At 38.1% G+C, this 12,298-nt stretch overlaps 1 protein-coding gene across 1 annotated transcript; it reads right to left on the bottom strand.

The window, feature by feature from the left end:
• Nucleotides 1-3,515: 3,515 nt before the first annotated feature.
• Nucleotides 3,516-11,351, bottom strand: LOC103098191 (zinc-alpha-2-glycoprotein-like). The gene is made up of 4 exons (XM_007472620.3): nt 10,899-11,351; nt 6,867-7,118; nt 5,161-5,424; nt 3,516-3,781 (listed from the first exon to the last, which is right to left on the bottom strand). Exons 1-3 carry the CDS (start codon nt 10,999-11,001, stop codon nt 5,171-5,173), a joined length of 609 nt encoding a protein of 202 aa, XP_007472682.2. The 5' UTR covers nt 11,002-11,351; the 3' UTR covers nt 3,516-3,781; nt 5,161-5,170.
• Nucleotides 11,352-12,298: the final 947 nt, after the last annotated feature.

The following is a 12,298-nucleotide window of genomic DNA, read 5'->3' as shown; positions in this document are numbered from 1 at the left end:
TGCTCCTCTCGCTCTGCATCACTTCCTGGAGGTTGTTCCAGTCTCCATGGAACTCCTCCACTTTATTATTCCTTTTAGCACAATAGTATTCCATCACCAACATATACCACAATTTGCTCAGCCATTCCCCAATTGATAGGCATCCCCTCGTTTTCCACTTTTTGGCCACCACAAAGAGCGCTGCTATGAATATTTTTGTACAAGTCTTTTTGTCCATTATCTCTTTGGGGTACAGACCCAGCAGTGCTATGGCTGGGTCAAAGAGTAGATATGCTTTTGTCGCCCTTTGGGCATAGTTCCAAATTGCCCTCCAGAATGGTTGGATCAGTTCACAACTACCAGCAATGAATTAATGTCCCTACTTTGCCACATCCCCTCCAGCATTCATTACTTTCCTTTGCTGTGATATTAGCCAATCTGCTAGGTGTGAGGTGATACCTCAGAATTGTTTTTATTTGCATCTCTCTGATTATAAGAGATTTAGAACACTTCTTCATGTACTTGTTAATAGTTTTGATTTCTTTATCTGAGAACTGCCTATCCATGTCCAATTTGTACAATTGATTTAGCTCTTTATAAATATGAGTAATTAAACCTTTGTCAGAGGTTTCTATGAAGATTTTTTCCCAATTTGTTGTTTCCCTTCTGATTTTAGTTACATTGGTTTTGTTTGTACAAAAGCTTTTTTAGTTTGATGTAGTCAAAATTATTTATTTTACATTTTGTGATTCTTTCTATGTCTTGCTTGGTTTTAAAGCCTTTCCCCTCCCAAAGGTCTGACATGTATACTATTCTGTGTTTACCCAATTTACTTATGGTTTCCTTTTTTATGTTTAAGTCACTCACCCATTTTGAATTTATCTTGGTGTAGGGTGTGAGGTGTTGATCTATTCCTAGTCTCTCCCACACTGTCTTCCAATTTTCCCAGAAGTTTTTGTCGAATAGTGGATTTTTGTCCCAAAAGCTGGGATCTTTGGGTTTATCGTATACTGTCTTGCTGAGGTCGCTTTCCCCCAGTCTATTCCACTGATCTTCCTTTCTGTTTCTTAGCCAGTACCAAATTGTTTTGATGACTGCTGCTTTGTAATATAGTTTAAGGTCAGGGACTGCAAGGCCCCCATCATATGTGGTTTTTTTTTCATTATTTCCCTGGATATCCTTGATCTTTTGTTCTTCCAAATGAACTTTGTTATGTTTTTTTTCTAAATCAGTGAAGAAGTATTTTGGTAGTTCAATGGGTATGGCACTAAATAGATAAATAAGTTTGGGTAGGTAGCTATTCTGAAGGCAACTTCCGGAAGGGAGGCAGACTCAAAAAGAAAAACCATGGATGAGCAGCTGCTCTAAAAACCCCTTTACTCTATATAAAACCCTATGCTGTACTCAAAAACTAGAAATTATCTCATAAGAAAAGTAAAGTTCCTAAAAAAAAATGTGGTTCACCATCTGTTACATATAACATTAATATGTCTTGCAGTTAGTATTTTTCATAAAGTTTATTAACAGAAAAGGTCAATCAGCTGGTTTAATATCTCATCCTTTACTCTGAGCCCCAGACCATGTGTCTTCTAGCCTGCAAAACCTCTTCCTCTCCCCAGTTACCTCTCACCCAGCCATTTGTGCCAAAAAGCCCTGAAAAGACCTTTCTTTTATTGATGTTTGCAGAATGGTGACAGACAAGGTCAGCAACCCAGGAGGACGAGGGGATAATATCCCCTCAGCACACAGTAAAGATCAATATAGTAATTTGACACATAGATTATTTCCCAAATTGATCACACAGACAATAGGGAATAGTCACAAAACACAAGTCCTTTCTCCTCTGCACTGTACTAACTGCCTCCATTCCTTCCATTCTTTCCCATCAATTCATCTACAAAAATTTCTGAGACCCAACACTTTTTGGGAAGACGATCCCATTCTGATTCCCAATTATGATTGTGTCCCCATTTTTCCACCTCCCCTTCAATGTTTGTCATTTTGCCCTTTTATCATTTTATCTAATCTGATAGGTGTGGTTTGATATCTCAGAACTGTTTTGATTTACATTTCTCTAATCAATAATGATTTAGAACATTTTTCATATACTTGTATATTGCTTTGATTTTCTTTATAACTCTCGGATCCTTTTTGTTAACCATTCATCAATTGGGGAATGACTCATATTATTATGAATTTCTTCCTTTCTTTGTTTAAAAAAAAAACAACCTTTCTTTTCATCTTACAATCAATGTTGTGTATTGCTTCCAAGGCAGTAGAGTGGTAAAGGCCAGGTAAATAGATTACCCCAGGGTTACACAGCTAGGAAGTCTGTGATATCTGATTAAGGAATGGAAAATCAGTTCTTAAGGCCTCATCATGTGTCACTATACTATAAAGCTGCAATTCATATTATGTAATTATCTGTATTTAACTTCCAAAATTTTCACATAGTCTCATACACTAACACACACATATACACACACACAGAGGCACACAGGCACACAGATTGTCCCACACCTACTATTTCTGGATGCCTCCATCCTGCATTTTTACATATTGGGTAAAGTTCTCTATATATTTGAGTTATGGGACATACAACTCAGAAACTGTCTCTGAAAATGTTTCTCTAAAGTTTCTGATTTCCTCTTAATCTTGGCTACATTAGTTTTCTTTGTATAAAAACTTTAAAAATATAATTAAATTATCCATTTTACAACACAGAATGCTCTCTATTTATGGTTTATTTTTCCCATATCCATAGATCTAATAGGAAATATATTCATGATTCTAATTTATTTAGGACATCTTACTTTATATGGAGGTTATAGAATTATTTTGTTGATACCTTGCTGATATTATGTTGGTCAATACTTACTTTCTATCAGACTATTTTCATTTTCTCAACAATTTTTACCAATTAATGAATTCTTACCCCCAAAGTATGGGCCTCTACTTTTGTTAAACCCTAGGTTACTACAATCTTATATTACTCTTTGTTCTGTGACTGTTCTGTTCCACTTCTCTGTGTTTCCATAAAAGATGGTTAGAGTTTAGAATTAGGTAAAATTTCTAAGGAGGAAGATTTCAGATGGAATCCCTGCCCCAATGCCAAGGAAAACCATCCAGAAATGTAATCGGAGAAAACAATGAATTCTGATTCTACTAAAGACCATCCAAGAGAACAGTGTACAAGGTAATCCATGCTTCAGATTGAGGTTAGAATGGAAGATTTTTGAGATTTCCTCCATCTCTGAGAATCTATGAATTTCTGATGTAAGACTTCTAAAAATACTCATTGCCTTCCTGTAGGGAAGGTGTAGGGAAGGTATGGTCATTGTGGTCCTTCCTATGAAAGGAATATTGCCTGGGAATGGTTAGTCTAGAGCTAGGATTTAGTGATTACATGACCCTGGGAAAGTAAATTTACACTCACTGCCATACCTAGAATGTTCAAAGATGGATACCCAGTAGTATTTTCACAAGAGACTTCATTTTGGGGACTAACAATAGAATGAGGAATCGTTGTACACATATAAAATGCTATTTGACTTTTATTTCATTTTATACTGATATTTCCTTGTTCATCTTAATGTTATATCTCTCATATCATAGGCTCTCCCAGGAAAGGATGAAGATCTGTGTAATTCTCTTGACTGGAAATCCAAAGACTAGAAACTGGTAGTTAATAGTATAGTGGTGGGAGGTCATCATGGTGGTGAAAACCTTAACAGCTGTTCATTTTCCTCTTATTGGGTGGTGAGGGAACATCGTTCCTAAGTTCCCCATTACACTTGACCATCTGTAGAAACATACCATTTACCCAAGTCATTCATTTATTGAATTATATTATGATTTTTCTTCTCTTCCCACCCCTCCTCCTCTGAGCAATTGACAGTAGCTCTCACAATTCTTCTAGCATGTCCAAGCTTCTCATCTTCACCCTACCATGTCCCACCTTCCACCAACTTCCTCCAAACTCCTTTCCCAATATTCTTCCATTCTTTCCATATTTTATCCCATGTTAGTTTTTGTATAATGTCTTCTTAAACTGATTATTTCCTAGAGTTGCAGTCCTCAAACAGATAATACTCTCCAAACTTCTTTTCTCTGCACTGTCACTTGCCTTACAATCTTACATGTCAATATATCACTTTATAAGCAGATACTTATTGAGCCCCTACTGGTACAAAAACTCTTCTGAATTTTGTAAGGAGAGAGAGAAAGGGAAGATGAGGTCCCTGCTCTTATACACCATAATCATTCAGAAGAATGTATGTCCAAATGAAGTTGACCTGACCCTAAAAATGAGAAAAAACATTTGATCCAGGGGGGACTTGATTCAGGGGGGATTTGAAATAAGTCATGAAGAATAGTAATGAATTGGATAAGTGGAAGTAGGAATTCAAGACATTCCCTATAAGAAAAACAAGAGGAAACAAAAATGGAAAGAAAAAGTGTTGATTAAGGGCTACTAGGAGCTCAGCAATTGTGAATGTTGTCAGATTTGCTCTTCACACCAGGTTAGGGAGGCAGCTGCTATCATTATCCCCATTGCAATGAAGGAAACAGAGAGTCAGTAGCTTCCCAAGGGTCACACCAATTGTAAGTAAATGAGACCTGATTCAGTCTCAAATCTTCCTGCTTCCAGGCCCCAAACTCTAATCAAGGTACAACTTTGCTGCCTCTAAGCACAGAGAGAAGAATGACTTTGTTTGGGGAATGGGTCAATAAAGAGGTTTGATGGCCCTGTGTGTATCCTGAGGATTCCCATCATAAGTGAGACAGAGAGTACTCAGTAGGTAATTCAGGGTTCCTATGGAGAAGCTAAGATGTGATGAATGGAGAGAAACAAGGAAGACTGAGGCTTACAATGGAAGGCTTCATTTTTCTTTAAACTTCCCATTAAACCCCCATATTTTTCTGTATCTGTCACAATGCCCAGTAGCCCTCAGTGGCTAGAGATATGGACTTTATTTCCAAGAGAGCTATAGAGGTTTCTGAATTCATATTTTGAAGCCCCTCTGTCCCCTGATGATTGGAAATGTGAGGAGGAGGAAGTATTCAAGAGAGGTTAGACTTTGAAATAGGAGTCATTTTCAGGCTTTGTAATAGGGATGTCCCCAGCCCCTAAACTGACCCAAATATGGTGAGTGTGACAATAGGACATACATGGATTACCTGGATTGTCCTAGTGAGCATCCCTATAATTCAGGTATTTTTGGAGTGTTTCAACACATTGTGTCTCCTGATATCCATGGAGCATTGGGTATCTCTGCGACTGCTGTTTCATCATTTCAGCTGCAGGGTCTTGTGTGGCCAGAGTGAATATTCTCTTGAAGTTCTTACTGAATTCGTTTCCCTCAAACAAATTATACCCACTTATCGCAAAAGCATCATTTGGACAAAGTTGACAATCAAAAGTGTGAGTGACAGTGTAGGTGCCTGAAAAACACAAGTCCCAGGTATGATGATCACTCTACAATAAAGGGGGCACCTGGGTGACTTATTGGATTGAGATCTAGGGCTAGATATTGGAGGTCCTAGGTACAAGTCTGACCTCAGACACTTCCTAGCCAGCCCTGTAACCCTGAGCAATTCACTTGACCCCCTTTGCCTAACCCTTACCACTACACAGTATTGATTCAAAAATTGAAGATAAGGATTTCTAAAAAATAAATAAAATACAATAAAAATGTTTTCAAATACTGATCAGCAACAATTACATTCGTTTCTTCTTAGTCCTTGGATACATCCAGACTTCCCAGTAAAATGCAAAGGGTGTCTATTTGACACAAACATTCAATTCTTTTCCTTTATGTAATAAGGCATGATGAATGGAATAGGAGACACATTTAAAACTAAGAGAGCAGTTTATTTTAAGCTAATTTCCTGCAACTATCTAAATGTCATTCTATCCCTGTACCTGGTGCAAAATAGATAGCAAAGAGCAGTTTAGGAGGAGTATTCTTGGAGTCAGGAGTGGAAATCACCTTACTATTACCTTTATCATTTATTCTCTCATATATACTACTCATTTACAGATGAAGGATCTGATAACCACAGAAGGGCATTGGTTTTCCTAGAGCTTTTTAGGACATTAACAGCCAAGTTTCAACCCAAGGTTCTCCAACTCAAGTCCAGAGTTCTTTCCAGAATAAGTTGCTACCACTTGTGATTAACCAGGATGAGAACTACCCTGGTCATGTCAGTGGTTACCAGGTACTGAAAGTGAGTGTGGCTGAATGGAAGGAGAAATAAATGGGGGATTGGGCATCACAGGTCTAGATCTGACTTTGCCACAAGCTGAATTGTCTGAGATCATTGGCTGCAAGCTTTAGAGACAGATGAAATATCAGAAGCCATCTGGGTAACTGAGTTAATGTTCTTCCCACTGTTCTAAGGATTAGATTTGGATCTCCAATGTAATTTTCACTACTTATATTCTATCATTCCCATTGGCAAGAATATGACAGTCAACATGTTAGTGCTGGTATAAGAGATCCAACTGCCCAGTCAGGTAAGAAAAGAGGAGAATTTACCTAAGATGATGAATGAGAAGCAGGAATTAATCTCTTTTTACTGCCTGTTTCACTGACATCATTCTTATGGGTAGAATAGAAGGGAAAGAGGAAGAAGGCAGGGAATGGACAGAGATAAGCTTTGTGGAAGGCTCTCTGCATTTGTTTTTCATGCTTTGGAGGTTGTGGCCAGGCACTGCTCAAAACTCTCTCCCCTTTTGTTCCTTCCTCTCTGTTCACTTTTTTAAAATCCCCTTTACCTGCCTCCTGGCTAGGGACAACTCTCTTTTTAGGAGGACATCACTGGGGTCACAAGACCATTTTCAAGTCATTGAATCCTGGGTTACTGACCTATTGTCTACTCACCTGTAGTATCTGTATTAAGGTTTCTGATTTCTTGCAAGTCCTTCATGATCAACTCTTCTCTCTCTTTCTGAAGCTGGCTTACCTTATTCCAGTTCTCCACATTTTCCCATCCTGGCTGGGGCACTGCCCTCTTACTGCTGCTGTCATATACATAAATAGTTCGTTCATTTAACTTGACTTCATTTTTGAATGAGTAACGGCCAGTTTGGGGGTTTGAATAACCCATGTTCTTGTACTGCAGAACATCACACCCTATGATATAAAATGAGTGAGATATTTTTAATCCAAATCTCCCAAATTTCTTCAGTCATTTCTTATCATGTCTGACTCTTCCTGACCCAATTTTTTTTTGGACAAAGATACTGGTGAAGATTCCCATTTCCTTGTTTAAACAGCTCATTTTATAGTTGTGGAAACAGACATTCAGAGTTAAGTGACTTGCTTAAGGTCACATAGCTAGTAAGTGTCTGAGATCAGATTTAAGCTCAGGAAGACAAATCTTTCTAACTCCAGATTGGACCATTCAGTTGCCATTGAGTTTAGAAGTTTTGATTTCAAATTGCACCTCAAACATTTAGAGTCTATTTGCTAAGAATTATAGCAGAGAAGTAGATAATATAAAAATAAATGGCAAAGTATGAAACTAATAAGGATAATAGATTGCTCATTGATTATAAACTGATTTCGATACTCTGCTTGCTGTGCAAAGTATCTTCAGTTTATATCAGTAAAGTGAAGCTCATAAATGAATTTCTCTTCAGGGCCAGATGCAAGGATGCTAAAGAGACTCTGTTTATAAAAAATAAAATATTTATTGAAATATAAGGATAAAAAGGATTTCTAACCCTAAGGGATTCTAACTCCACCCAAATAAATCTTGTTGGTTTCACAAGGAACCTCTTCTCCTGTGTCTATAGGCAACACCAATTCTTCCTAATCTGACTGACCAAATTTTCCCTATTCTACAATAAGCTAATACTCTTATCCTTATAATTCTTAACTTTGTCTTGAAGTTATAAAAATAACAAAGGCTAGCTGATTGAGTCTCAACAAGAATTAAGTTAGGAGCCTGAGCCTTAGGAGACTCAGAGTCCAACCCAAAGATCAGATCTTTCTTTGGTCTTCTCAGATATAAACCAATTTATAAAGACAGCAATAGATAATCACTTTGTTTCCCAAATTAGAAAAAGAAAACACTAAGCTCCTTCAGATCTTTCCCTCCTTTTCTTCTATCTCAGTCAGGAGAGTAAGAGAGAGTGTGATTCTGCCAACTGCCAGAGACCAACTCCCCAAATGCCAGAGACCAACTCCCCCAATGGCCAGAGACCAACTCCCACACACACACAAAAAAAAACTGTTGAAATTGACCGTGTCTCAGCTCTGAAACTCCAATTCTTTCTCAAGCCAGCTTCTCTACTTCTTATCTCTAAATTATTATAACAAGACCCAATTAATAATATCATTCTTATAATAAGAAATGCAATAATGACATCTAAGCTTTAGTTACTAAGGCCATTAGTTACCCATATTTCCCCCTCTACTGACATTTCCCTCTCTCAGCAGCTTTGACATAAGATGGTACTCTTCCCTTGTCATGTTTGGAATATACCCAATATTTCAGTCTAAATAGTGACAATGAAGGAATTAAGCAGTGAACAAAAAATGCTTTGATTAAATGTTGAATATGTAACAAGTACTAGACTTTATTCTGGTTATAGAAATAGAAAAAAGAAATTAGTCCCACATCTCTAGGATCTCACACCCTAAGTGGAGAAAACACCCTTTAAATAGAACTGTTCAATGGAGGATGAGATGGAGACTGAAATTTTGGTCTCAGGCAGCCAGTGTAAGGAATCAAGAATGTTCAACTTGGAGAAAGGGAGGAACTGGTATACCTTTTGGGCTAAAGGAACATGATAGTTTTCTTCAAGTATTTGAAGGGATTTCAGATAAAACATGGACCAGACAGGTTCTGTTGCTATGCAGAACTCACTTTTTGAAGGAGGATTAGTAAGTTGAAGCAATAGAAAGGCAGCATTCAATTCAATATAAAGGACAATCTGAAACTTTGATTAGTCTTACAAATGGACTGGATGGCCCTATGAGGTTGTGGGCTCCTAAAATATTCTATTAGAAATTGTATGTCCATTTTATGGTATGTAGCAAATGAATGGAATTTCTATGTTGGCTGGAAGGTTGAACTAGATGTTTTCTGAAATCTCTCCCTCTTCTCATGAAGAATCTGGGTTTCTATTAAGCTCCTGTCAGTAAGGATCCTGCCCATCTCCCCCAACCAATAGCTCCATGATATTTTCCTGATCTGAGAAGCTGTGCAGTCTCAGCTCTCCTGAAGGAACAGCCTGAATTCCATCTAGTAGAAAAGAGGCTTGAAGAATGGAGAGAGAAGAAGCAGGAACCATTGTGGGGAAGGAGTTACTTAACCTCTCAAACTTTTGGGATTGTCACCAATATAGGACAAGAAGTAATATTAGGTGGCTTACTTCCCAGTGTTTGGAATATTGAATAAAATGACCCCCAAAATTCTGGGTTTAGAGCATCTAGGTTTGAATCCTTGCATTGCTACTCAATTATATAAATAAATAAATATGCTACTCAATGTGCAACCCTGGACAAATAATTTGAACTCTCCAGGCCTCAGTTTCTTCCTCTGTGAAACAGAGATTATATCATTTGCACTTCCCCATTAGATTACTTATAAAGAAGCTACTTTGCAAACTATAACAAATTGTGCAATACAGATATAGGATATTATTATTATACCAAGATAAGAACATGGGAATTACTCTTCTGGGTCGATCTAAGAATCCTCTCACTCTGACAGTTTATAAAGTGACCAGGGACTTTGCCTTCATTCCATGATTAGCAGCTCAGATGGTTCATTATTTACCTCATACATTCCAAATTCCCTTTATGATTTGCTTTTCCATATCCTTCAGCATCAGGTAGTGCCTGACACAGATGGAAATAGGAACCGTAGACCTCAGCCCCTCTTTCACTCTTTTATCTTTATCTGTAATTGCTGAGAGGTGGCACCTGGAATGCTGGAACTGTTAGGTGACTCCTGGCATTATATCTTAGGGTTCAAATTCCTTTTCTCTCTCCCAACTCTACTCCCTGCCCAATAATATCTCTTCAAAATCATAGCCACACTGCACAGAGTCTGACTTCCTCAGAGCCCTGAAGGGCGTTTAGTAACCCCTGATGATATGCCAGCTCTCATCATGTTACACTTATTTCTACCACAGTAGCAAGTTCTCTTCATCAATAACATCAATACTTTTTTTATATCTGTTTTGTCATTTCCATCCCATTCCTTAGGGTTCAAAAGTTGACAAATCTAGAGATAAGAGGGCAATTCCTCAAGAATAATGAAGCAAGTAATCCCACTGATTCCATGTATGTGTGAGTTAGTCTGAGCATGTGTGTATACTATATTTGCCTTTTGCTATGAGATAGAAAAGCAGTGACCTCTGACACTAACAGACTCTGACATATGATCCAGTGTTTTGGGAAAGGCATGGGATTTGGGAAGAATCTGCCACTTCTTTTCTCCTTTCAAATCCTTCCTCTTCCTACCTCCTACTTCCTACTTCCACTCCTTTTTTCCTTGCTCACCAGATTTTCCTTCATTTTTTCTTCTTTCCAAATCGTTTCTCTGGGCACTTCTATACAAAACTAGCTCATGGATTGGAAACCAAAGCAGAGGTTAAGGAGAAAAACTCACTCTGCCTCTGAGATCCCAATCCATATAGGTTCATCTGTTTAGAGCCAGAAGGTCTCTTAGAGATCTTCTGGTCCAATCTCTCTACCTCTCTTTCATCTTCAAGGTTAGATAAATTAGTGCATAGAGATTAGATCACTTACCCAGGGTTACATAGGCAATTAGGCCTGAAGTAGAATTAGAATCTAGATTCCCTGACTTTAAATCTAGTCATTTCCTCCAAACTCTCTAATTTCACCTCACTTCTCAATTCAGAAACCAGACAGAACTTTTTCACTTGATTTACTTACTGGTTCTTGGATGCTGGGACATTATAGTCCCTGAAAGCAGGAACAGGAAGATGGCAGTGAACAGGGGTTTCATCATTCCAAATCTAGAGTTATATGTCAGCATAGGAATCTGGTCAGATTCAGCTCACAGATGATGGGTGGTTTGATAGCACTCTTCTGCTGTCTAATATGCTATTGAATCTAAGGAGGTGGTAATCCAATGGCCAATGAGAATTTCAGCATGGAATATACACTCTGGAAAGTGGGAATAAACAAACAGAAGCTGAAAGAACCTGGTGTTCCAGAATGAATGCCAAAGGGATTCAAAAGAAAAAGTCCTGGGGGTTGTAGTGAACAATAAGCTCAGTTTGAGCCAAGGCTTCTGGTAGAAATAAAGAAAGCAAAGCACAGGGAACCTAATGTAATATTGGGGTACATGAACATATGAATGGGGTCTAGATGTAGGGGCTCAAGGTGGGATCATTATTCTGGATTCTGTCCTATTCACCCCCTTGTGTGAGATATTTTGTTAAGTTCTAAAGACATAATAAAAGGAACACAGGCAATCTAGCTAGCTTCTAGAATGGCAGAGCAAGACTGATGAGTAGATTTGAAACAAGCAAGATCGATTGAAGGAACAGGAGAAATTTACTCTGAAAATTAGAAACAGGAAGCACATACTGACTTTATTCAAAGATCTAAAGATTTTAAAACAGAAAACAGAATTGATTTGTTCTCTGTGACCACAAAAGTTGGGAGTAGAATTCAGGACTCAGTCTTAACAGAGAGCAGATTTCAAATGACACTTCTTACTAAGGAGAGCTCTTCATGAACTAAATGGTCAGCCTCAGTGATAGAGTTAGCTTTCTCTCTATCAAAGGGCTCCCAAGAATAGGTTGTAATGGGAATTTATCCTTTGTATTTGGGATTGACTAGAAGAACTCTGAGGTTTCCCCATCTCTGAGAATCTCTGAGGACAAAGTATTCAGTCACACTTGCTATGGTGTTTTGGGGAAGGTGGCCTCATGTGGCCACATACAGGAGATGACACTTATTGAAACATGACAAACCTTAAAATCAGATCCTTGTATAATCTCGAGGTTTATCATTGGTCAGTCCGAGTGTCCTAACCTAAGAAATCATGTGCTGAGTTGTGTTGAGCTTTGGGTAAGTGTAGTATAGAAACATATTTTAAGTGCTTTGGGGGACTGTAGGCTCAAGGAATTGGGAGTAGCTGTGACCTTAACCTTTTAACTCCTCTTCATCTTCATTTTCTGACCTCCCCAAGGAAGACAGATGAATTGGCTCCTCCATATTGGAAGATTTGGACATTTGGACATTGTGACTTTGAATATGGATGAAAATTCAGGATTCTGATTACAACTGACTAAACTTCACCTCCCTAACAAGCAGTCACATTC

This window comes from Monodelphis domestica, chromosome 1, assembly GCF_027887165.1.
Source record: "Monodelphis domestica isolate mMonDom1 chromosome 1, mMonDom1.pri, whole genome shotgun sequence".
In the NCBI taxonomy this organism is placed as follows: domain Eukaryota; kingdom Metazoa; phylum Chordata; class Mammalia; order Didelphimorphia; family Didelphidae; genus Monodelphis; species Monodelphis domestica.
The sequence above is the reverse complement of the archived record's forward strand: the minus strand, read 5'-3'. Positions and strand labels throughout refer to the sequence as shown.

Bases quoted from the DNA above. Each gene is read 5' to 3' on its own strand.
- LOC103098191 (XM_007472620.3), bottom strand. From the start codon at position 11,001: ATGCTGACATATAACTCTAGATTTGGAATGATGAAACCCCTGTTCACT. The intron at 7,119-10,898 runs GTAAGTAAATCA...TTTATATCATAG, and splicing joins GTCCCAGCATCCAAGAACCA to GGTGTGATGTTCTGCAGTAC. The intron at 5,425-6,866 runs GTGAGTAGACAA...TGTGTTTTTCAG, and splicing joins CCTTAATACAGATACTACAG to GCACCTACACTGTCACTCAC.